General features: G+C 42.2%; 1 protein-coding gene across 1 annotated transcript in view; it reads left to right on the top strand.

The window, feature by feature from the left end:
• Positions 1-22,479, top strand: part of LOC145404604 (prostaglandin E2 receptor EP4 subtype-like) — a 43,518-nt gene extending 21,039 nt beyond the window's left edge. Inside the window, exons 6-11 of the mRNA XM_080276122.1 lie at positions 1,175-1,352; positions 2,051-2,280; positions 5,561-5,661; positions 8,430-8,593; positions 12,346-12,398; positions 21,913-22,479. Of these exons, the coding sequence (XP_080132248.1) occupies positions 1,175-1,352; positions 2,051-2,280; positions 5,561-5,661; positions 8,430-8,593; positions 12,346-12,398; positions 21,913-22,479 (1,293 nt within the window). The remainder of the gene's footprint in view (positions 1-1,174; positions 1,353-2,050; positions 2,281-5,560; positions 5,662-8,429; positions 8,594-12,345; positions 12,399-21,912) is intronic.
• The last annotated feature ends 4,741 nt before the right edge of the window (positions 22,480-27,220 follow it).

Below are 27,220 nucleotides of genomic sequence, written 5' to 3'. Positions count from 1 at the left end.
AGAGAGAGAGAGAGAGAGAGAGAGAGAGAGAGAGAGAGAGAGAGAGAGAGAGAGAGAGAGAACTGCATGTATGAACGCATGTCTGCATGCATACCTGTAACTACTCCGTCATCGCATATCACTTCTATGAACGTCATAACACAGTAAAGACGGGCATTCCAGGAAGAGTAATAGCTGCTCCATTCGGCATAAGAACACCTGAATAGCATAACCCTTGCCTCTTCTTCGTTATTATCTCTACCTGACACAACTCTTTCTATTGTATCCTGGACCTGTGTCTCGGTTATCATGTTGTTATTCGTATATTTCTTCGCCCATTCACTTTTTTTCGTTCATTCTTCTCTACCTTCATGAAATCACCCATTCATCTACGCGATCTTTTATTTTACTCATTTCCCCAAACACACATTCGTTTGTCCAATCAGCCATTCAGTTGATCATTCCTCATTCATCCATGCAACCACTCCTTCTTCCGTTCAGTACTTTAACTGTTACCTCACTAATTCATTCATCCATTCATTATACACAAATCTCAGTCCACTAACCTCTATCCACACATCTCATCTCTATTCATTTTCCTTCTACTCCTCCTTTATCACGTAACCCATGTAGTAATCTGACGTACCGTATTGCATCTGTGGCTACTCACGCACCCTCTCTTTTCCTGTACCCTTAGTCACATACCCTCTCCTCTTAATATAACCCTTCCTCATTATTCTTTTTATATTTCCTTCCAGCACGTGATTCCCTCTTTATTTCTGACTATTACTCCCCTTCTAAAACTCTATCACTCTTTTTATCTTTCCCCTCAGGACGTGACCCAGCTCTCAATCTCTCTCTATTACTCTTTATCTTTCCCCCCCAACACGTGACCCTCCTCTTATCGTGCCCTTCCTCTATCACTCTTTATCATTCCCCGCACCACGTGATCACCCTCCTAACATAACACCTCTTCATCATTCAGTTAATATTTCACCTTAGCACATGACCCTCCTCTTAAAACAACCTCTCTCGCTTACTGCCTTTATATTTCCCCCGCAACACTTGATCCCCCTTTTAACTCCTCTCTGTTACTCTTTTTATCTTTCTCTGCAGCACATGACTCCCTTTTTAAATTCCCGGAGCACGTGACCACCTCTTTGCCTCTCTCTATCACTCTTGTTATCTTTCCCAGCACGTGACTCATGCAGTAATCCGTCGCACCATCCTGGGCCTGTGGCTACTGACCCTGCTGCTGGTGTGCGCCCCCTTCGCTGGGTTTGGCCTCTGGTACGAGAACGACACCTGCATCCGATACCGCTACGGCACCAAACCCCTCGACCGGATCTACGCCTACCTCATCTTCGCCTACGGTCAGCACACTATCCTGAGATTCTATATTATGCTCCACCACCTCGTGCATCTGGGTCACTGAGTTTGCCGTGATTACAGGTCTACGTTATACTGTCTTAAGAAGTAGTCACATTTGTTTACGATGATACCAATTGGACACCTCGAACAATATAAGTTAACCACCAGCATAGGCTCAATAATCTCGTGGCATGACACTGGTAGTATGGATAAAGGCAGCAAGTAGTGCAGCATATCATTAGGCAAACACTGGTGAAAGCAATCATCAGGAAATTTGATGAGTGAAATGTTATCCACTTACATGCATTTCTTCGTACGTGCTAATAACGCCCGCAGTACAGCACTTTCACGTAGCTGAATAAAATATCTTAGACCTAACCAAAATAATATACCTAAGTAATGCAGGGTACCCAGACGATTAAACATGAATAATTTTGTTTAAATGAAAGCTGAACTGTCACAATAAAACACCACAGGCCTATCAGAGTATGAATATAATTCTGAATAAACACCAGCATGAAACAAGACGCGGTATTAACTGTACTTTATCACTCTCCTCATCGCATCTTTTCGAGTATTTTATTCCAGTCAACACCAGACGATTTTATTCAGCTGAGAGAGCTGTAGGAACGTGAAAGTATTAAATAAGAGCTTACAGTACCTTCACTCTGTCCAAGCTCACTATTTTTCCTTGGTGCAGGGATGGTGATGTGCTCGGTGATCGTGGGGTGCAACTTGATGGTGATCCGCGTGCTGTGCCGCATGAGGGAGCGATTGATGCCGCGGCGCCACTCACGATCCTCCTGCCGCAGCGCCTCCTCCAGCAGCGGCGACCACGGCTACAACCACGCCACGCCCGAGGAACTGTCCTTCGCCTGGCTCATGGCTGTGCTCTCCATCACCTTCGTCGTGTGCTGGGTACCGCAGCTGGTGAGACAGAGGGCATGGTATTATACTTTAGAATCTCTCTCCCTCTCTCTCCTGTCTCTTTCTCTGTCTGTCTGTCTCTGTCTGTCTCTTTCTCTGTCTGTCTCTTTCTCTGTCTGTCTGTCTGTCTCTTTGTCTGTCTGTCTGTCTGTCTGTCTGTCTGTCTCTCTGATCGATTCCAGGGTTGATGAGTTTCCTTTTTCATCCTTTGCCTCTCCTCCCACTCCCTTTTTTCTCCCAATTCCCTCTCCTTCTCACTTCTTCCTCTTCACTTTCCCTTTCCTCTCTCCCCTCTTTTGTCTCTCTACTCACCTTTTTCCTTCTCCCATCTTCTTCCTCTCCCTTTTTCCTTTTAACACTTGAACTACGCTTGCCTCATTTTTCTCACGATTCTTCCATATCTTCCACTCTCCTACCTCTCTGTCGGTCTTCCCTTTCACCTATCCCCTTCCTCTCCCCTCTCACCCTGTCTCTCATCCTCTCTTCCCTCCAACCTCCCCTCCCCCCCCGTGATGTGGATTAGAGAAAAGAAAAACTCACAGCTTTGTATCGTCCGAAAGTAAATGTGTGAATGTGTTTAAATGAGAATTATATATGTACAATATGTACTGTAAAGGCTGGCTTACACACACCTAACATGGGCAGGCAGCTCGTAAAAGGTACATACAGTGCTTATTCAAATGATTTTAACCCTTTCAATCCGGTGGCGTTTTTGGTATCGAATTTTGGCCATCTCCAGACGATTTAATTTGCCTAAGAACAAGCTTTACGAATTGGAAGCATTTGATAGTCTCCATCAACGTCTGCACCAACAGTACATAGGTCCTTCCAAAACTGATAAAATCGACAGTTGGGAGCAAGACTATAATATAAAAAAATCAGTTATCGAATTGAAGGTGTTAAGATTTTAGCACTGCATTACAGTGTGCCATGCTGCAAGATAATCGGTTCCATGTGTTTTCAGTTCAGATGAAGAAATCCATTGCTTTAATTAAATGATAAAGTTTGCCAATGATTTTATAGCCAATACGCTGAACGGCGACTAAAATTACTCACGTCACTAGTCAAACTGAAAGCACTCGAAGAGCGCATACCTCCGCCAATGCCGGTTCCGGATCCGGATCCGCCCCCAAATTTAATCAATTCTTCCTTGACCCATGGCCCACCCTTCCACAAAATTTTACTGAAATTCATTGAGAACTTACAGTATATTGTGCAGAGTAATAGGATCCGGATCCGGATCTGGAACCTTCCCCAAATTTAATCAATTCTTTCTTGGCCCATTGCCCACTTTTCCACAAAACTTCACTGAAAATCACTGGCAACCTTTGGAGATATCGTGTGGACAAACAAACAAACAAGCAGACAAACATAGGTGAATGCATAGCCTCCTCCAATATCGTTGGCGGAGATAATGAAACAAAGCATTTTTTTTTGGCAGAACTACAAACTTACGGAACAAACTGCATTATACTGTGTTATACCGTGATCAAGTACTAACAATTAAAAGTCGCCTGCATAATTCTCTTACTTTAATCCCCGGCTAAACACATTCACGGTGGATTAAAGGAAAAAAAAAATCCAATATATTTATCGATACAGATTACGCAGGATACAGTCAGTGTCCAATGCCGTTGTGCAGTTAATGTCAGCTTAATACTGTTTTTCCTTAATAGCTGAAGTAGTACACACATACATTCCATTCATCCTTGCCTAAGAACTTCCCACGAGAATTTTACTGCAATTCGCTACGATCCTTCGCACTTCTTCATGTAGGGTTTGGCTGCAGATATTAGGGGGGTGGAGCCTCCCTGCTTTGCTATATTTATCGAGACAAAAAAATAGCCCCTAAAAAACAAAAATAAATAAATAAATCAGCTGCAATTTCCTTTATTTTGTATTTCTTTGTATTCCCTGCTCCCCCCTCTCATCTCTCCCTTCTCTCCCATTCCTTTAACCTCTCCTCCCCCTATCCTCTCCACCCTCTCCCCTCTCCTGCCTGTCACGCTTGCTCCCTCTCCAATCTCCTCCCCCTATCCTCTCCTCCCCCTCTCATCTTCTGCCAATCGCGTCCCCTCCCTCTCCTCCTTTTCCCCTCACCTCGTTACGTGAGGAGAAATGTCCATATTTTTCATGTCCTCTCTCCCCGTGTCTCGTTTCCTATTTCACTCTCTCTTTTTACCCTCTTTTATCCTACTCTTCTTTCAGTCGTTTGTCATTCTCTCTCTCTCTCTCTCTCTCTCTCTCTCTCTCTCTCTCTCTCTCACACACACACACACACACACACACACACACACACACACACCTTCCACCCTCTTTTCACTTTTACTTCTTATCACTGTTCCTCTTTCTTGTCTCCTTTTTCTTCCTTCTTCTCCCTCTGGTTATTCTCCCTCTTTCCCTCTGCCTCTCTCCGAACCACTCTTTTTTCCCCCCTCCCTTTTCCTCTCTCTCACCAGTCTCTCTCTCTTTACCTCTTACCTCCCTTTTTCTATCCACCCTCCTTTCCTTTCTCTCTTCTCCCCCTCCTATCCTTGACTCCATCAAGAATCCTTCACACACCCGCCCCTTCGTCTTCCCCCTCCTCCCTAACAAACTTACATGTCCTGTCCCTTTTCCCTCCTCGTCCCTCCCCTCGCATCCTCTTCTTCCCCTCTTCCCTTTCCCCTCTAACACCATTATTTCATTATCATCATCCTCCTCTTCCCTCCTCCTCCTCCCATCATCCACTCTAACCCTATCCTTGCCCTCTCCTCCCTCCTCATCCATCTTCATCCCTCTATCCTCTTCCCTTGCATCAATCCTTCTAACCATCCCCATATCCCCACCTCCCTGCTCTCCCCCCCCCTGCCTACAGTTCACCTAACCCTGTTCCCTCCCTCTTTGCCCCCTCATCCCTGTCCCCTTTCCCGTCTAACAATCCCTGTAACAACCTCTAACAACCCCTCTATCAACATCATGTCCCTGACTTTTCCTTCTAACAAGTAGCCTATCCCCGATCCCCTCCCTCCTCGCCCCCCTCCACCCCCTCCTCTCCCCACCTCCCTTCAAACCGTCGCTCCAGTCTCCCCTCTAATACCCTTTTAACCACCCCTCTAACCATCCCTCTAATGTCTCCTCGATGAAACCCTCTGACCAAAACTCCTCTTCTTCCCTCTAATCACCCCTCTCTCCATCCTCAAACCTTTTTTTAATCACCTCTCTATCCACCCTCAAACCTTCCTCTAACCACGCCTCTAACTCTGCTTTAACCTTCCTCTAACCACCCCTCTAATCTCCCCAGATGACGATCCTGGTGGGGCAGACGGTGGGGCCGGACAAACGCTTCACCTTCATGTCCAGGATCTGCGACATATTCATCCTACTCAACTTTCTCCTCGACCCGTGAGTCATATTATACTCTGTCCATTTTAACTTGGCCTAAAACTGCCATCTCTCTACCTCAAATGCTGTGTTGTAATAAGAAAATTGCACCAGATTATCATGTTGTAGTAGGTTCTCTTTAACCTGACCTAAAATTGTCATCCATCCAGTTTAAATTTTCGGTTTTACAAGATACTAGCACTTCAGGATCATGCTTATCCAGATGTATTTATAAAAGATGTAAGGGTAAAGCCATACTACTGCTTTATTCTGCCAGTGGCCTGCGAAAAAAAACCTGCAAAAGGACGATAATCGCCAATATAAAGTGGACGAATTATACCTATTTTTCTCCAACATTTTAATGCTCTGTGTTGTACCTGTACATTTCTAACTGCTTACGTTTTTTTGTACCTTGATATGATTCTTATTAAAGGTTTCGTAACCTCTTCAACCCGACTATGTCTTTCCTAAAATAAATACAAACGTATTACGTTAACCAAAACAATTAAAAGACGTCCTTGGGTCGAAGGGGTAACTCAGCTCAAAGTTCATTTTCGTAATACTATTTAAACAAGTATATAATAAGTTTTGCATACAGTTTAATTATATAGAGCCATCCATAGGAATGGGAAAAATACAGTGTAAACTGTACAGTACCTATACCAGACCTTACGAGGTCCACTGAAAGAACAAGACCTTCACAGAGAAAGAGCGATAGCTAGAATTAAATTTACCTGTGCTGGCAAAGTCTGAATGAAGAAGGTGTGCCTGTAGAGAAAAGCATGCATGGAAAAGTTGACGTGGTCTAATGGATGTGCTAGAATTTGTCAAAGTGGACATGTGGAGAGAATGGAGAATGAAAGACTGACTAAGAGGGTGTGTGTAGGTGAGGTGGAGGGAGGGAGAGGGAGGGGTAGACCGAGGATGAGGTGGAGGGATGGAGTTGAGAGATATATGAGGGAGGGGGGGGTGAGTTGGGGCGAGGGGAGTCAAATGGTGGGTGACAGTGACTTGGAGGCGTTTTGTCTGCGGCCACCCTTTGCGGGATTAGGGCGTCGGGCTATAGATAGATAGATAGATAGTATATGTCAATGGTATGAATCGAAAGAGTACAAACATATGAATGTACAGAACACACTTACGGCACCCACTGCATGCCTGAAATGGACACCTATAACAAGCTGAAGTGGGAAGGCAGAAGGCCTTCCTCATTGTCCTGAGGTAAGGATGTAGTGACGTTATCGCTCAACACCTGGGCTGCAAGCATCCCCGTACCTCCTTTCGGTACAGGAAGTGGGGGTGGATCGTAAAGTTTCCCTAGTTCCGTATTTACGAGCAGGCATCAAGTTTGAGCAAAGTGGCAGCGCTGTGTTTGTGTATTTATAACTACATGGACCTCTACATACGGGACATACAGTACTAGAGAATCGAGGTAATTAGGAGATTAGTAAAGAAACTCCCTAGATGTACAGATAATATACGAAACTTGAAGCCTGCCCTGAAACGCCAAGTTAGAGGAGGGGAGGGGACGATACCCTGAGCTTCCTGTCTGGCCTGAGTCGCGTCCCTAGTGGAATAAACGAGACGTGTTCTGAATGTCCTCACTCTAGATACATGTGCGATATTGGGTCAGGATGTACAGGGTAAAAATGCTTCAGAGGTGATCGAGTAATATGAGGTTTTCGTACAGGTGTGGTGAGAGGGGTGAGTGTGCAGTAAGAGGGACGAGGGGTGTAGTGAGATTAATGAGTGTAGTGAGAGGGGTGAGTGCAGTGAGAGGGATGAGGGTGTAGTGACAGGGGTGAGAATGTAATGAGAGGCGTAAGAAAAATGACGAGAGGGGTGAGTGTGGTGAAAGAGGTGAGTGCAGTGAGAGGGATGAGGGTGTAGTGAGATTAGTGAGAGTGTAGTGAGACGGGTGAATGTGTAGTGAGAGTGATGAAGGTGAGTGAGAGGGGTGAGAGTGTAGTGAGAGGCGTGAGAGTGTAGTGAGAGGGGTGAGAGTGCAGTGAGAGAGGTGAGGGTGTAGTGAGAGGGGTGAAGGTGTAGTGAGTAGGATGCAGGTGCAGTGAGAGGAGTGAAGGTGAGTGAGAGGGGTGAGAGTGTAGTGAGACGGGTGACAGTGTAGTGAGAGGGGTGAGGGTGTTGTCAGAGGGCTGAGGGAGCAGTGAGATTGGTGAGAGTGCAGTGAGAGGGAAGTGTGTGTAGGGAGAGGGATGAGGGTGCAAAGAGATTGGCGAGTGTGTGGTGAGAGAGGTGAGTTTGTGGCGAGAGGGGTGAGTGTGTGGTGAGAGGGTGAGTGTCGTGAGAGGGATGAGAGTGTAGTGTGAGGAGTGAGGGTGTTGTGAGAGGGGTGAGGGTCCAGTGTGAGGGTGGATGGGGCAGGGTAGTGGATGGAGATGAAAACGTGTATGAACGGTATATCGATATGGCAGTTAAGGCAAAGATATGAGACGAACGCTTTCATATCGCATGTACCTCTCTTTTCATGACGATTCTAACGACAGAGAGAGAGAGAGAGAGAGAGAGAGAGAGAGACAGACAGACAGACAGACAGAGGGGGGGGCTTACTCATATGCATAAAATCTTACATTGTCGGTCAGAATATAATCATGGATGATCCTGGATCTGTGGCCAAGGCGTTTTCAATCATCTCTCTCTCTCTCTCTCTCTGTCAGTTCTCACCTTCTGTCCTCTTCTCTTTCCTCACACCTCTTAAAATTATTTCACACCTTCTCTCTCGTCTCCTCCCCCTCCCCCTCCTCTAACTTTATTTTCTCACTCCCCAGGTTCATGTACGTGCTCTTCCGGCGCCACCAGCGGTACGGCAGTAGGCACGTGAGGAAGCTGCTCGTACACCTGTGTCCGCTTCGCTTCCAGGAGCCGCCTCGAAGAACACTTGCTTCGGATTCACTCAGATCGTCCTCGAACGTCTCGCACAACAACACGAATGGTGAGGGAGAGAGGGAGAAAGGGAGGGAGGGAGGGAAGAAAGGAAAGAGAGGGAAAGAGGGAGGGAGAGAGATACGAGCATAGAGAAGAGAAAGAAACTCCTAGCATTCGACTCACTCATGTCCTAAGACGTCTCACAATATAACAGGAATGGTGATAAACAAACAGACAGACAGATAGAGAGATAGATAGGTAGATAGGTAGGTAGGTAGGTACAGACAGACACACAGACAGTTATACAGACAGAGAGGGGAGAGACAGATCACTTCCCTTAGGATTCATTTAGGCACTAAAACTTCTCCCCCAAAACAACACGAATGGCGAGAGATATAGATACACTGAAAGAGGGACAGATAGATTGATGGATAGATAGACAAACAGAGAAAGAGAGAGAGAGAGAGAGAGAGAGAGATAGCCTTTGTACGCTGACGTCTTTTATACATCTCACACTCGCTACCACCAGACGATTTTATTCAGCTAAGGAGAGACGCCTTGTACCGAGAGGGTTAATGAAGTTGGTTAATGGAGTTAATGAATGGGGTTTCAGGAAGGGGTTAATGAATGGGGTTCATGGAGGGAGTTAATGAATGGGGTTAATGGAGGGGTTTAATGAATGGGGTTTAAGGAGGGGGTTAATGAAAACGGGTTAATGAAGGTGATTATAACCTCTACACTAGAAAAGTCTCTTCTATGTTGAATATGATCGTCCGGAGGTAGCTAGTATAAAAGATAAAAGCTTCATCGTAGTGGAGAGGGTAACAGTAGTAGTAGTAGTAGTAGTAGGAGGAGGAGGAGGAGGAGGAGGAGAAAGTAGTGGTAGTTGTAGCAGTAGTAGTAGTAATGACATCGGAACACCGTCGTGGAAGAATCAAGGTGTATAAGGTAACTATACTCTGTCCACTTTAACTTGGCCTAGAACTGCAATCTCTCAGGCTTTCATGCAGAGCTGCAATACGATAGGAACATTAACATACGGCGCTAGTCACGAAGAAGTGTAGCGGAATGGGTATAGAGCCGTAGTTCCGCCTATTCTGCACTTAACTTGGGGAAAATGGGGTACAAAGGGACGAAAATCTCAGCCAAGTTAAGGTGGACGAACTATAACATTTTCTACAGTGTATTCTAAGGAACATATATTAAGGCCCTATTCTCGTGGACTTAGATGGCTCCCTGACACTTGTTCCTTACCATTTTTTTTCTGCATATGACACACCGGTATTTTCTTGCATGTTACTTACGCAAACTGTGTCCATGTCGGGTACGTATCATACAAGAGAGTCATACTGAGGTGTTATGTGCAAACTGAATCTTTGAGGAACAGGTGCTATACTCTTTTTTACTCTAACTTAACCTAAATTTGCCATTTCTCCACCTTGAAGGCTGAGTTGTAACTATAGATTAGCACTAGACTATGGTGCTGGTCACAAAGATGTGCTATGGATATAGAGTCGTTTTATTGCCTTTTTCTGATACTGAAAAAAAAAAAACGAAAATTTGGGCCAAGTCCAGGTAAAAAGCGTATAGTGAGCCTCATAAGATCACGAGAATAACATCCCATTGACTCATGAAATGCTGTAATTATTATAAACCAATACATAAACGTTATCTATAAATATGTATAATCTTTTGCTTGTGTTTTCCAGTTATCTTTCTGTCAAACTTTCTAACGCTTGCAAAACATGTGCCTCTGCTGTATTTGTCGCTATACTGACAATAAGAGTAGTCGCTGCAAGCAGTAATAAGTGATATGTGACATTAATGTGTCAAGATCTCTTATCATTACTAATTTGTTATGTATGATTCTTTACTAGAACAAAGCAAGTCTCTATTATTATTTATTTTCTCTCTCTTTTATCTTTTTTTTTACATTGTTGTCTTTGTACACTCGTGAGCCACAGATTCGTAATAATAAAACTGACCCTAACTGATGAAGGTCAATTTTCATAAATAATTAACACCGAGGTAGAAGCGCCAAACTTTTCTTTCTCCGTCATGTGTTTTAATACTGATGTGAAAAAAAAAAAAAAGGGTCTTTGCCTTACCCACCACTTTCTCGGTTCTCATATCAAGTCTGATAGTCTCTCTTCACCCACTGCCCCATCCCTGGCTATATATACTGTATATTAAAAAAAAAAAATAAAAATAAAAGTCATAGCCAGGGATTCACACTGAACTAGGACCTTTCATCAGCTCTTCTAGAATCCACGAGTAAAACTTTCACCATGAATTGTCCCTCGTGATGTTTTCCGTAATTTCGGATCACCACCTTAATATCTGACAAGTCTTTGGTGTGTGTGCCCCCTTGCCCGTGTGCACTCAGATTTTTGACCTTGGGATAACTTTATATTGTTGTGTAACGTATTCCAAATTTGGGACTGAGTAAATTCAACCATGCCTTAATAACCCTCATGCAGTCTACAGGCCTTCTTCTTTCCATTTTGATCCCCTAACAATGCAAGAAATTAATGCTACTGGATTCTAATGATTGATCGATGAGGGTGGTTTTCAAAGGATTAACACTTGACAAGATGCCTTCACTCGGTGTTGATATCCTGACTACGTCTTCCTCCAGCCAGGGGTGGGAAAACAGAGCGAAAAGAAGATATGGCTCACGAGTTTACCATCATTCTGCAGCATCTGTTATGTTTTCCACCAGCACACTTGCCTCTAGCTAAAATTCACTAGTTCGTTCAAGCTCATTCTCATTTTTCTTTTTTTTTTTTTGCACAGACGGAATTATAAATAAAACTTGCTTGAACGGAGCGTTGTGGCCAAAGAGCTCAGTGTTGAGTTATTGTGTAAGTTTACAGTATATCCAATTACATACACAGGTTTAAGACAGCCTTTTGTTGTATGTCTTATTCTTTCATTCTTTGTCTCTTCTCTCCTTCATTCTTTGTATGTCCCTATATAATGCAATATAAATTTAGGAGCCTTTTGTTGTCTTCTCCTACGTCCCCCCTTTATGTCTTGTTTGGCTCTTCTTCTTTCTTCTCTCTAATCACCTTCACGCTCTTCAATTTTCCATTCAGGCTCATGTGATATACCATTTTGTATCGAGTTAAAAGCACCCTCCTGCCCCTTCCCAACCCCTTTCCCTACTTCAGTTATTGGGTATAAGCTATAAAAATGTAAAAAAGTTCACTATAATCACCTTGAGGAACCGGTGTACAGCCACAGTCGAAAGTGTCTCACCTGTAATACGTAACTACATGCACAGATTTGGAATTGTTTGTCACAGCTCATTCACTACCCGGATACGAATCTGAACCTTTGATCTTTAGTCCACTGCAGGCTTAAGCTTAGCGTTATGCTCTGAATGGTACAGGAGGTTATATAGCACCTCTTCCTTGGTGTTTATTTTGCATATCGTAACGTAACTTTGTACTGTATGTTACTGATGTCGTTTTAATATTGATATAGTTTACATCGATGACATGCAAGAGGATGTTGAGTTGTAATGCAAAATACTTCGCTAAGGATAAGGTGCTACGAAATGCTAAAGCGAATCAGAATGCAATCCAATATCTGCAAGTAGGTATCACAGGCATGACGTTGCACTGGTCAAGCTGACAAAATTCAAACCCAATGAACCACCTGGCCACAACGCACCCCAGGCAGCTTTGCGTTATATTCTGCCACTGTGTGTAATCATCTCTGTATTTTGCCCATATAATCAATAATGTTGTTTTCGTGCTGAGCTGCCCCGTTGAGTGTGTGTGTATTATGACATTATTGTTTTGTTTACTGCAGGCACAGCCAAGTGTAGAGGCCCCGCTCGCCGTGATATCCCTTTAGTTCAAAAGGTATAGAACACCTGTTACTTCACCTCAAATATTTTCAGTGCTTCCCACCTTATGTTGTGAGTGATTATTATGATTCTGTTGTGTATTTGATTCACTATAAGTATGGCCCACCTGTTCTTATGTTGCATTACACTGAAGAGTCAATGTTGAAAATCCTTAATGATCTGCTTCTTCACCTAAAATATTATTGATGCTTCCCACCCCGTGCTGAGTGATTTTTTTTTTTTTTTTTTTTTTTGTCGTAGATTTGATTCACGAAAACCACATCCCACCATCCCTTACACTGCACTTACTGAGCAACCAAAACTGAAGACCCAGAAAGATCTGCTTTACAAACCCCAATGATTATCCATGTTCTTCCTTCATTCTCAGTTGCTTGTGTGTCGTGTAATACATTCCGTTGTTAGAGGATTTTATTGTCACGTACTCGATTCATGTTAAGCATGTCTCAGCATCACTTAAGTTGCCTTCACTAAAGAGTTACAATTGAAATCCAAAATGTTATATTCCTACAGGACTAAAGTTGGTAGCCATGTTCTTGCTTCACTATCCGCTGCCTATCTGCTGGGCGATATTCTTATGTGTCTGAGTCATGATAAGCTTGCCCCCCTCACTGAAAAACCTGAATTGAAATACTAAATGATCTGCTTCACAAACGTATAAGACTGCTATTGGTAGTCATTTCTTTTGCTTCACCATCAGCCTGCTTTGTGTGTGTGTGTGTGTGTGTGTGTGTGTGTGTGTGTGTGTGTGTGTGTGTGTGTGTGTGTGTGTGTGTGTGTGTGTGTGTGTGTGTGTGTGTGTGTGTGTGTGTGTGTGTGTGTGTGTGTGATGCTATTCATCCTTTGTCTCAGGAACATCGGCTTTACTGTAAGTACTGTTTTCTCGACGGTCTTGGAGGCTCCCTGACACCCCTGCTTGACTACTTTCCTTTGCATAGTGTAGAGCGTTAACTCTTTCTGTGCCACGACGCCTTGTGTACTCTAACTTCCTTTCATTACCGCCAGATGTTTTGATTTCTAGCTCTGGGGATACATTTTGCAGTGACGGGGTTAATGAAGGTTAAATCTAAACTAATCACCTTCGGAAAGAAAAAAAAAAACTTCGAAAAAAAAAAGGCTTCCTAAGTTGAATAAAACAGTGTGTCAGCAGCGAGACCAAACTAATACGTCCTAGTACGGTAGAGATTAATAGTCTTGTTAATGATAATAAGACGCCTGGTGGTCTAGTGGCTAAAGGCATGAATTGGAGTGATGGACGTGCTTTGTGCGCATTGGTTAAGAAGTCCAAGATGCGGTCGGAGGTGTTCCGATAATGCAATGCCACCAGGAGGGTAAGCTGGTCATCTACCCTTCGTTGTTCTAGTCTGGGGTAACTTAGTCCAAGACCCATCTGTGGGCCTTGACCTAGCCATGGACCACCACCCCTCGACGTGGTTTGGGTGGGGTAATATGGGACTGACAGTTGCTGTTTTATGTACAGCCACGAGTAAAAGTCGGCCGACACTTCTCTGCCAGCTGTGGCACTAGAAGGTCTGCATGAATTATTTTTGTGATAGCAATATGAAGTACACAGCAAAAGAGTAGCAGACGGAAGGATACTTTCTGTCTTTTGAGGGTAGAATGAGACCTAAAACAGCCACACTATTTACTGCTGGACCCTCGGAGCTCTTCGCCCGAAAAGGGCAAAAGAAGGCTTTAAAAGACTAATCAGGTCACTTTATTAACATATCATTATAATAATAAATGATCTTTATGTACCAAGTATTTATAAAATTTCAACTTAAGAATCTTTTTAAATATAACTCGTCACAGAGAATCATCTAAGGAAGTCCTGGGACGGTATCGTTAACTGTCGTGAGGGCTCTGGCCGGGGGGAGGGGGAGCTGTAGTGGGCTTATTTCCAATCGGTTCGTGGGAGAGTCCGGCAAATATGGCGACACGACGCAGTACTGGCAGGGGATTGTCGGCGAATGTTTGCTCTTGGCGGTACAAGTGATCAAAACGTATCTTTACAAGCATCAGTCGTTGCATTTTTTTAAACGATGAATGTAACATCTGAAAATTTTCTCCATTAATTTTTCATGGATGGATGTATATATATTTCTTTTTAATCAGTGTAACCTACAGAATGAATTTCATAGAACAAACAAAATACACTATCCAATCAGAAATATTTGTCATAAAATACACACACACACACACACACACACACACACACACACACACACACACACACAATCACCAACGCTCATTGTGAAACTGAGCACCTGGTGTAAGGTACTTTTTGATCGAAAGCACATGTTACAGAAAAGAAAGATACTTACACACAAGAGAATACGGCGGTGCAATAGGCAAAGTAAATCGCTAAGGAAAAGGTGCCAGGGAGCCTTCAAAGTCCACGAAACCCAAGACCCAAGTCCCACAGATCAGCCAACGTAACATTTTCCCATGCATACTCTGCTTTCATCGACACAAACGCTTTTCCTTAGATTTTTCTTTCTTTTTTTTTTTAATGGGCATGGCGTTAGTTTCATCAGTTTTATTCATCCATATGAGGCTGTGCCAAAGCCGAATGAAATCGTCTGGTAATAGCATAAACAAAACACGGGGGATTATGTGGTGAAAGGGTTAATGATGACTGTTGACTCCTTCACTACAAGGCTTCTCCCCACACCTGAATAAAACAGTTTGGCGAAAGCACGGAGAAATAAGACATCATTGTATTTAAAAGGTTAATTAAGTCGCAAAAACAAGTATCACATGCATAAATAAGACACTGTACGTTAAGGGTTAGTCAGGTCACACAAAACACACATTAAGGACGCATATGGCTATTACGTTTATGCTCACAGACTCCAGACGATTTCATTCAGCTGAGGGAAATCGTAGCAGCCAAAGGGTAAACGCTTGCGGCCTTCATCATCCGCTTTCACTATCTCTAAGTACTGAAAGCTGTATACTTTAGCTAACACGGGCGGTTACTTTCATCTAGAGCCACCACAGCCGTAGAGTTTGAGTAGCTGGTATTCTAGTCAGCACAGTAGGCTCTATAACTAGCACTTCTTCGTTACCAGTAGAGCTGCTCCTAAACATCACACTTTAACCCCTTCTGTGACGCCTCTTTCATGCTTGTCAGACGATTTTATTAAGCTTTAAGGACACTATCTGTTGTACAAACAGTGTCCATTAACTCTTTCAATGCTTGCTGCCTCTTCCTATGCTGAATAAATACTGTCTGGAAGTAGCAGGAATAAAATCACTGGAATGAAAAGAGATAGATAGATAGATAAATAGATAGATAGATAGATAGATAGAGAGAGAGAGAGAGAGAGAGAGAGAGAGAGAGAGAGAGAGAGAGAGAGAGAAAGAGAGAGAATAACAAGGTACAATGTGCTAAAGAGATCGCTAAGAAGGAGGTGCCACAAGCCCCCCTTGAACCCATGAGAACACGGCCCATCCTTGCCTGGCCCTTCCCTGGTTACTGCTTTGCCCTGTAGACTATAACTTGCCAGTCCTTCAACCTCTCCAATACGGGCACGTCCTTTTAGTGCTATTCTTGCTGCCACCAGACGATCATGTTCAGAAGAGATGTCCCCTTTAGTGAATGGATTGTAGTCTCAACAAGGAGTACGCACGATGCAACACCCACCCCCTATGACTTTGATTGTTTTCTTGTTCAAAAAATCAAATCACTTCATCCTTCCCAGACCCTCAACTCTTCCACCAACTTTGGACCAAATTGGATCAAGCTGTACTGAATTGCACTGTTCACACACTAACAAACAGATACACTAAGTAAAACAATACACCCACCGCCCTACTGCGCTAGTGTGCAATCATTCCCATTTCTATCACTCTTTTTCCTAAAGTTGAATAAATCGTCTGGCAATCGCAAGAATAAATCCTAAAAGACGTCATCGTCGTGAAATGCTGCTTGTTTGTGTTGAGGGAGGGGGAAAGTGCGTCGGGTCCCGTCTCTTAAATTTAAACTTAAAACTCTGTGCAGATAAAAATCAATATTCCTAATTACGCCTTTTAGGGAGACTGCATGAATAAACCTTAATTACTCGGAATAAACAAAGCACGGGTAACTGCACCTAAATTAACTGCCCTAAACTTAGGAAGAATCAGTGACGTTATTTGGGACAAGATGACTACATATACGTAAAATAGAACTGTTCAATTTTTACTCTTCTGGTACATTTAAGGCACCCATCATTTAATTATTCACTGAGTAGCAAATATGGTGTGTGTGTGTGTGTGTGTGTGTGTGTGTGTGTGTGTGTGTGTGTGTGTGTGTGTGTGTGTGTGTGTGTGTGTGTGTGTGTGTGTGTGTGTGTGTTTGCAGGACCAGGAGATTCTCCATACAGACGGCAAATCACCACGCCAAGATGGAGCGATGTAATATATTCATATTTAAAGCTGTATTCCCTTCAGCTTAGCATGTTTACTAACCCCATGCCCTTACCGTTACTAAGCTTATTTATGTATATGATACGCTAATATTATCCTGTAGAATATCTATGTAGTCTATGTTGATGTGATTATAATATGTTCATAAAAGACAAATAATATATCTGTTAAAACAGAATATAATCGTACCATTTGTATAAACTGGTATAACAAAGGTGCGATGGAGCCTATTCTCAGTTCGTATTTTTATCGAGGCGAAGATGCACTTGGCAGGTCGGTGATGAGTGGCTGAATGCAACGTTACTTCTTGTTAACATTATTAATTAACAACATATACCTGAGGGGGAAATTTGGGTTAGTAAATGTTATTCGGACATGTTGCATTCAGCCAATCTTCACCAACCTGTCAAGTGCATCTTCGCCTCTATTTAAAGAAAAAAAAAGGTGAGTTGTAACCACATGAGAATACGATTATTATTATTATTATTATATTAAGCGTGATTGCAGCATACTCTCACCCCTTTTCTGTCCAACTCTCTAATGCAAGAGTTAACCGTTACTCCCAGTCCTTCATTTATGCAACAGGTCAACTCTGGAACTGTCTCCCTCTGTCTGTATTTCCTGCTTCCTATGATCTCCAGTCTTTCAAACGCAGTGTGTCAAGGCATCTCGAAATGAATGGATCTTGAATTTGGCTCTCTCTTGTATATTGTTTTTCTCTTGGAAGGAACAGTTTTGCGGGCTCATTGCCTTTGGTTCCTTCTTCCCCACATAAAAAAAAAAGAAAAAAAAATCATCACGTAACTTTTTTGCAATGCTTTCTGGCTGCCTGATGGTTCGTTTTGCTTTGCCCTGAAACATAGCGATGATTTCTCCGTAGGCGGTCATGTTCTCGGTTCTCGTGGCGTCATCTATGTTGTAGTTGTTTTACTGCGGAATCTGGAATTTTGGCTCTCCAGAACCTTCATCAGCGAAGGGAAGATCTTACTTGGGTTGTAGTCCTGGTAGGAATTAGGAATGGTCAGCAGTGGTTGTTGTTATTGTTGTTGTTGGATATTTCCCCACACTTGGTGGGGCACGGGCAGCAGTGGTCGGTAAGGAATCTTATATACCTACCTGAGTGGCGAATCAGAGGTGAGGCTTAAATTACAGCACTCTGATTGGCTATTGGGTTACGGTGGCTGCTGACGTTATCAGTCGGGCGTGTGTTCTGGCCTGCTGCAGATCTCCTCATGCTTGGCAGTGTTTGCAGATCTTGGGCTTGGTTGGAGGATTAATCTCCTTGATATACAATGCCTCAAGTACAGGGAGCCGGCGGTTGTCGCTACAGGCCAGAACTTCAGTGTTCATTTTAGGGTCTTCCTTGGTGATGTTGGCACGGTGCTCCTGCTGCAAGTGGTTCCTAGGGGCTCCTGCATATCTGTGGCTGGTCAGCCGACTGACTAGCTTCATCGTCGTCATACATATAGAGGTGGATGGGAGGGCTGCGCAGTTACCTCTTTTACAGGTGTGCCTATATGCAACATGTGAACGCTGAAGGGCGCCCTCCTCCTGACGAGGCTGTTCCTTAGAAGTAGTTGGCAAGTCTTCTTACTTTTGTGGTAGATGATTAGCTTGACTTGCACTGGGATCGGTTGGCTTAATATTCCGTTTGATAACATGCTTCATGATTCTTTCGTCCTCTTTATAAGTGCGGGAAAATATAGATCAGTAGTACAGACTGATGTCCTTTGGTGGTGATCTATTATTCTTGGCGTCTGTGTACCACTTTTCCATAATTCTTTTTGTGACTCGTTGAATGTCCCTGTTGGCAAATCCATTAATGGACAAAACTTACAAAGCTCACTCAATTTCTTGAATGACTTGTTTCCAGCTGCTACAGTAGGTAAGTGCCCTACGTATAACAGGACCTATAATGGAGTCTTTGTATCTTTGGGGGCACTCACTGTCGCCACTGAAGCAGTGTCCCAGGCTGCCAGCTTTCATACGAACAGTGGTACTGAATGATGCTTCTTCTTCTTCTTCTTTTAAAAGAAGAACAGAGGAAGGAAAAACAAATGAATAAAAAAAATAATCCATACACCAGATACGTGTCCTTCATTCATAAAAAATCCGTAACACTTTGATTTGAACAGCCGTAGGTTGAAATTTGGGGGGGAACTACTCTGGGGAAGCGAGTTCCAAAGAGATGCAGTTCGGGGAATAAAAGAATTCTGATAGGCAGAAGTTCTGCAATATGGCAGTGTGACAGTCCAGTCATGAGCGTTACGAGATGCCATTGTAGCGCGGAGGAAAGCTCGGAGAGGTGGCACAATGGATGTAACTTCGTCTGAGCATTTGCAATAAAAGTATCTGTAAAATTATGCAAAGAAGGTTAACTAATACGTCGAGGAAGGACATAGTCCCGTTGTTGATTTTCACCACTGTGAAACGTAGTCCAGTCAACTCCTGAAGGCGACATCGATGGGCTTCTACCTATTCTCCTCTTTCGCCTTGATGAAGATACCATCGATGTCTCTGCAGTACACACTAGGTTTCTCCACCTCAGCAAATATCTGGTCCTCGATGCTCCCCATCAAGAAGTTGGCAAAAAGGACCCCCAAAGGCGACCCCATTGCAACTCCATCCACTTCGTAGTAACGAATAGCTCTCGGATAGATGAAAAGAGCTTCCAGTAGTTGTCGCAGTATATTTTCAGGTATGTTCAAGGTCTGGGTGTCGTCATTTCTGTACACTCTGTCAAGGATGTACTTAGTAGTTCGGTCGACTGGTACATTCGTGAAAAGTAACTCCACATCAAAGGAAACCATAATTCCATGTGTGTCGCTGGTCTTGAGTATATCCAGAGAACCAATGGCATGGCCGCCTAGGGAGAAATTATCACTAAGCTTCAGGGAGAAGCAAAACGAGCCATCAAACAACAAGAAAGCATTGCAAAAAAGTTATGTGATGCCGAACTTGCAATCACGTTTAATAAAGTATCACTGAGAGAAAATCTGCCTGTATAAACTTTCATTATAATAATAATAATAAAAATCATCATCATCATCATCATCATCATCATCATCATTATTATCATTATTATTATTATTATTATTATTATTATTATTATTATTATTTATCCGTCTATTTATTTAGTTAGGAATGTCCAGTTTTATACCCGTTTCCCTCGCCCTACCAATACCAGAAAGTCTAAAATTCTTATAGGAATATTGCATGCTTGAGGTGGAAGTTGAACCACCACCACTGTTCGTATGATATAAGATTTGCTTCGTGGGTAACACTCCCTCTCAAGGCATCACATTGTTCGTAAAATACTAGTAAATTGCTTAGCGTCCCTGGTTCCGAGTCAGCACCCACGTAGAGTCGTGACGGCTTCTTTATACTCTCGAAACTCTCGCAAAGTGTTATGATATCTTACCGAACTATCATGTAATAACCAGCTGAATGCGAGCCTCGTTTCATGAATTCAGAATCCGAGAGTTGTACAGGAGCCATTGACTAAAACTGGACCTGGACATTACTCATTATACAGGGGAACGGCCCACTCATAGCCAAGGAAAAATGGTCTTGGAATCGCCAGTACTTGAGCAATTTGGAATGGCTTCGATAGTGCTTGTAATACTCGTGTGTGGGTATGAAAAGCAATATATCCCTTTATGGATAAGATGCTTTAGAATTACCGTACATACAAAGTTACACAATTTTCTTTTTGTTTGTGATTTCCTGTTCCTGTTTTTAGATCTCTTGCTGTCATAAAAGGCGATTAAATTGGGAAGGAGTGAAAGGACTAGAAACTCTCCATTCCCTGCAGCGAATGTTTTCAAAAAGACAGAAAGCAGAAGAATGAATCGATAGGGATATCCTTGGGGGTTAGACTGGAATACCCGGGTGTGCCTAGATCTGGGAAGAAGTGTACGATAGGTTAGATGTTTTACCAGAGGAAGCTGAAATGAAAAACAGAAGGCCCAAGGTGTGCAAGGAGTAAGAACATCGGAAAGGGTTGTAACACTGATGAGAGACGAGTTTTGAGGTTGTCTGAGCGAGTGCAAAGTAGTGAGAGTGTGACTCATGTGAGTTGGCGTGAAAAAATAAAAAAATAAAACTATGTAGCACGGAGAGGTGGATAGTGCTCAAGGAGCACGAAAACTAGTCGATAGTCTATTGAGCCCGACGTCTACCACTGAATCGCCAGGGGTGTACTAAGCACTGAGATCGGGACCTAGGGGTTAGAACAGCACGTACTAGTGAAACGAATGGGTAGATTGAAAAGATTGAGAAAAAGTGGGAGATTAGTGAAAAGGAAGAATTGAATGAGAAGGCTTCTGTTAAAGGGAGAAATGACCATCCAAGTTGGAAAGAACTATACATGGAATAGAGAAGGGAGTAGGAGAGATGATGCGTAGTAAATGATCTGTAAACAGGTGAGTAGTAGAGTGATCAGGTAAACCACAGAGTAATCAGAAAAGGTTGATTGTGGATATTTAAATCTGCCTTAGTGTAACCCAAGATATACAACTGGTGAATGAGTGAATGTGGGTGAATGGGGCTGTTTTCTCCTGCTTGCATGCACTGCCTCACTAAAGATGGGAACTGGGCATGTGAGGAATATACTGTTTTAACAATATATGGATCCTACCCACCCCAGTGTCTTAGCCAGATACTGGACTGGACTGATGATGATGATGATGATGATGATTATCATTATTATAATTACTTTATAATAATAATAATAATAATAATAATAATAATAATCTAATCCTGTGTTGCCCCATGAAAAGCGTAGGAGCCCGGGGCTAGGCAAGTTGGTCCTGACATTTAAGATGAGAGTGGCCAGCCTCACTCATCCCTGAGAGGCATTACGTGAGCAATAAACTCCAATAATAATAATAATAATAATAATAGTAGTAGTAGTGGTAGAAGTAGCAGCAGTAGTAGTAGTAGTAGTAGTAGTAGTAGTTGCAGTAGCAGAAGCAACAGCAGTAGTGGTAGTTGTAGTAGTTGTAGTACAAGCTACAGTAGTAATGGTTAGTAGCATTAGTACTCCTATAATTACCACTATCAACACTAACTGGTGTGTGGGTCTGTCTTGACTGCAGGAGAGATCAGTGGCCGGCTCACGATATCCACCAACGCAGGCGGGAGTGAGAAAGAGTATGTCCCCCTCCAACTCCTGCTGCCCGCCTCAGAGCTGTCACCTGCTGACCCACCGCCACCACCCCGACCAACCAGGACCTCCGTCACCTTCGCCCCAACCACCCACGACCTCCAGTCCGCCGCTTTATCCGAGTGAAGAACCAACCAGTACGCCCGCTGAGGAGATACACCAGGATTCGGAAGCAGGGCCACCCAAGGACGACACAGTCCGATTGGTCAGAAATAACACGAGTCACTCCTGGACTGATTTGCATAAAGACGAGTATCTGGAACTGGAGCCGTGTGAAGTTAGCGACAGGGCGAAGACTTACTCGCCGAAATACTTCAAGCGCTGGTCATTCTGCTACGGCGAGGTGGAAAGGCTGGAATTTCTACCTAATGAGTCGCGTAAATGTGATTCGCAGTTTAAGTCAGCCATTCCCCCCTCACAGTTCAGGTGGAAATTGTCCCTCTGGCGGAGTCACGGGGAACTCCTATCCAAGAAAATCAAGGCATTATTACAGTCATAATATTACAGTCATAATATCTGGACAACGCAGTTTATGATTGTACAGTGGAACGCTCACAAACTAAGGCAAATCTGAAAGGCAATTCTGTAAAACAACATTAAAACAAGCAGATCAGATTTAATGAGTAACGTGTTACTGTGGATGCGCTGGTAAATACAGCCACATTTTGTGAAAAATATAAAGTCAACATTTCTCAGCCGCAACCAACAGATGGCACTGAAACCCAAGACTGCTCCTCATGAACCTTAAAAAATGTCGTGTTCACTTACTATCACGGCAGATATCCGTTTGTTAAAAAAAAGAAAAAAATTGTAAGTACAGGATTACTTGTATTTTTTATAATTCAGTCATGTTGACAAAATATCAACTTCATGGTACTTGGACAAGGTCCAAAATTACTTTCAAAGATCACACTCAAGTCGGATGGATTCATTATCACACACTCATAGTACAATGAACGAACCTTTTCCATATTTGATCATCTGGCTAAGGAGAATCTGGCGAATACTTTTTTTTCACATCAACATGGCCTGAACTTATCATTTCTACATCTTGAATGCTCTGTCGTAACAACAGACTAGCACTAGAATACTATATGGTGGAAGTATGTAAAGATGCAGTATTATCTTATTCTGTTACTGATCTATGTAAAATAAACTGCAAAAGGAAGAAAATGTGGACCAGGTTAAGATGCATGAACTCTAGTCGATTTTGTACCAATAAAGCCACACAAACAAATTGGCTGAGAAACGCTGACTGTATTTACGTCACAAAAAAAAAAAAAAAAAAAAAAAAGTATAATTTGATATTTGCCCTGTTTTAAGGAGGCAGTCTTATGTATAAATTAAGTGATTATGATTATTTGGCATTTTTCGTAATCCGAGTCCAATGCCTGTGTATGGATGTGCTGAGTGGCCAAATTGCATACTCGCTCCTTTGAGATAGCGGTGGCATATGTTGAGAAGGTGACGTTGTGTTGGTAGTGACGGTGAAAGACATGACGGTACAGATATGATAGTGGCGGTGATATTGGCACTGAAAATAGTGGTAGTTGTTAGCAGTAGCGAATATGGTGTCGGGGACGAAAATGGTACTGGTAGAGGTGGTAGTGTGGGTCATGGCAATGGCAGTGTTCGTGACTATGGTGTTAAGAGTTGGTATTGGTAGTCCCAACGACTGTCTTGGTAATAGCATGGGTGTTGGTAGCGGCAAGGGAGCGAGTAGTAATGGAGTATCAATAGAGGCATTGATGTTGTTGGTAGCGTTGGTGTTGGTAGTGATGGAAGTGGCAGTGTTGGTGGGAGATGGCGTTAGAGGGACTGGTATCCAGAAACAAGTACCCTATTTACTCATTCGTTCCTTGATGTTTTAATGTTTCCAGCTGTCAGGCTTGTCAAGGCATTCCAGGTGTAGTAGAGTAGCTTAAATGTGGATTTATATGGAGTAGCCCTGTTATAGAAGCCGTCGACACCAAGACAGCCAATGAGTATCCATTTTATGTCTCGTACTCTCAAAAAAAAAAAAAAAAAATACTAATTATAACTCACAAGTATCCCTTTTCTGTCTCACAGTCAAAGAAGAAAAAAAACTACTATAGCTCACAAGTATCTATTTTGTGTCCAGTAATCTCCCCCCCAAAAGAAGCTACTCATTTCGTCACACAGTCCCTCAAAAAGAATTGTCTATTTTGTGTCTCGTTGTGTCAAAAAAGAATCTAATCATTTTCTGTGTCGTAGTCTCTCAAAAATAGATATTTGTTAGCGCCCATGAGTATCTATTTACAGTAGTGTTTCCTAATCTCAGAAAAGAAAATATCCATTTGTGTCTCTACTCGCAAAGAACATACACAGTATAGCTCAAGAGGTTCAGATGTCTCGTTCTCTCGAAGAAGAAAGTGTTTTATATGCTGTAAAAAAAAAAAAAAAAATACTGTAACCCACGAATAGTCAATATTTTTTTTTTTTTCATACTGTCACCAAAGAAAAGAGACAAGTATTACTTCCGTTTCCCATACTCTCGAAGATGACGGTTAATATAGTACAATCGTTTCTATTTCGAGACTTATAATACCTCCCCCCCCCAAAGAAATATGGTTTGGATCACTTATTTAGAACATGTAAAGAGATTACCATGCCTTTTAATTTCTTCATTTTTCTTGTACAGTTGCAGCCAGAAACCCCGTTACACTGTCTAGAAACTGTGTCGAAACCAAGTAACATCTTGTAAACGATCCGGTAAAATTTAAGCAGTTCAGAAGGGTTGGGGTCTTGCTTCATTAATTAGAATATTGCTTCCTTATTTCGAATATGACTTTATCAACTGGGAAACCTAATGAAATCTTATAAATCAACCTGCAAAATTAAAGAAGATTCGAAACTTGCTTCATCACTTTGGAAAGGTAGTGAGATCTTTTAAACTTACCAGAAGTCTACTACTGAAATGGGTAGGACGGGTTCGAATCTTGTTTCATTTCCGACCCCTAGTATGTAAATATTGACAATGATTTTACAGCTAAAGGTAAATGGTTCCTTTACACTGTCTTGAAACTATCAGAATCTATTGGTATCTTATTAAAACAGCCGGCGAAATTGAAGCAGGTCATAGGGATTCAAATCATGCTTCATCAGTCTGAGAAAACTTATGACTGGTAAAGGAATACTTGGCAACTGTACTGTACATGGTAAGATTAAGTTACACAGAGGAGACAAGTTGATTCCATTATATCTTTTGTATTTCTTGGATGCTGGTTAGGAAGGATGCGCATTTTCCGATTGTCAGGAAAAAATGTACCGTACCACCTACTTTTCTTTACATTCAGGAACATTGGTGCTAACATGTGAACGTACCTGGTAATAAGTAATTTAGTTTCTACATATTTTTGTATAAAGGAAATACTACTACAGGTTTAGATATATTTTTACATTAGTACCCCCCCAAGTCCCCAAACATAGGGAAAGATAGTTATTCCAGATACACTAGTAATCGATGCTTTTGCTTGTTGCTGATATAAGGCTAGTAGGATGAGGGCATTACCAAAAGAGATCTGACTACTCTTTAATGTAGTTCGGAACCAAGAAAAGGTCAAGACTGACTCACAGTACAGTTTACGATGAGCTTGTAAATTATGGTTTCTAAATCAAGGTGAACATCGGATTTAAGTAACTATCGGATTTACCGAACTTTCATATTTAACGACCCACAGCTCCCCACAATTACTTCTCTATATACTGTAGAGGGTTTGCTCATTAGTTATGGCACGAAGAAAAGACACTGGGAAATCCTATACTCTCCTTTCCCTGTTCCTTTCACAAAAGGGAACTAATTGTAAGTTGTTAGTGAATTAATGTTCTGTTCCATAGGCATAAACCCTTCAGTCCAATGACGTATCCTTTAAATTTCATTCCTCTTACTACCTGATGAATATGTAACAAAGATAGAGCATTAGAAGTGAAGAGGTTCATGAAGACCATAAGCAGCTGTTCCAGTTCGAAACAAACTGAATAACATAATATGCTGATAAATACAACAAAATCGTTATAATACGTTAACAAAGAGAGGTGGTTAACTCTTGCGTTTCGATGACACATGCTTAGCTTATTCTTGCAACCTTCAGGCAATTTTGTTCAGTTCAGAAGACATCTTTCTTCCTGGGGGGGGGGAGGGGTTGATACAGCCTTCATTAACTCTTTGATTTTGACAAGCCTCCCCAGAGCTGAATAAAATCGTCTGTCGGAGCAAGAAAAGTCCATCAAGAATCTAAATATACATAGTAAGCCAAATGGTCACTCGAGGACGTGATAGGAGGGACTTCAGTGCTTCATTAATCCTCAAAAATCTGTCTTGGCATCACTTTGCAGTGAATCGTTCAAACAGAGGAATTATGAAAACGCTTGAAAAAGTCGTTTATGGAGGAGACTGGAAAAAAAAAGAGAGAGAGAGAGAGAGAGAGAGAGAGAGAGAGAGAGAGAGAGAGAGAGAGAGAGAGAGAGAGAGAGACTGGAGTTACTGGGCTGAAAAGATGTGTTCATGGTGATGCTTGATAGTTTTTTTTTTTTTTTTTTTTTTTTTAGGTGATATTCATGAATCGAGGCTGATTTGTTGGAAAAATTTAATCCCTTCACTATGATGAGTTCCTAGATTCGTGTTTATATCCAGATTATTGAATTCAGTCCAGGGAGGTTTCGAGCCATAGGGTTAGATGTACCCTTCATTAACCCCTTTTCTACGAGGATCTCTACAAAACTAACTATAATAATCTGGTAGTAAAATATAAGACATCATCTTTACTGAAGAGATTAAAAAAAAAAAGTTCCCCCTCCCAAATCAAACTGTAGTTTTGAATGCTCTATCTGAAAATCCAAAAGGGCCAACCATTTCTGAAAGATCCGAATCCAGTGCCAAGGCGTATTATATAAATTGAAACCCACATGCAGTAACAAGAAAAGGTCGATATATTTATAACGGCGAATTCCAAAGTCTAGAAAGTTCTGTACATAATTTTTGAAGATAATGACCAAATAAAAAGAAGTGTACAATTTCTTAGTATAATTTTTTTTGTGACTGAATTATGTATATAGAAAAGCTTGTAGAGTTTTTTCAACAGTATTCCCTCGTATTCTTTTGATGGCTGCATAATACATTTCGAGAAAATGTATATATTATTGTTAGTCAGAGAGAAGATAATTTATCGTTGTGGACATTTCCCCCATCTGGCTCTCCCCTCGCCCTCTTATCCGCCTGA

The sequence above is a fragment of the Coenobita brevimanus genome, chromosome 64 (assembly GCF_032717465.1).
Source record: "Coenobita brevimanus isolate Jiangsu-jjx chromosome 64, ASM3271746v2, whole genome shotgun sequence".
NCBI lineage: Eukaryota > Metazoa > Arthropoda > Malacostraca > Decapoda > Coenobitidae > Coenobita > Coenobita brevimanus.
Note: the sequence above shows the minus strand (reverse complement) of the source record. Positions and strands in the feature narration are given on the sequence as shown.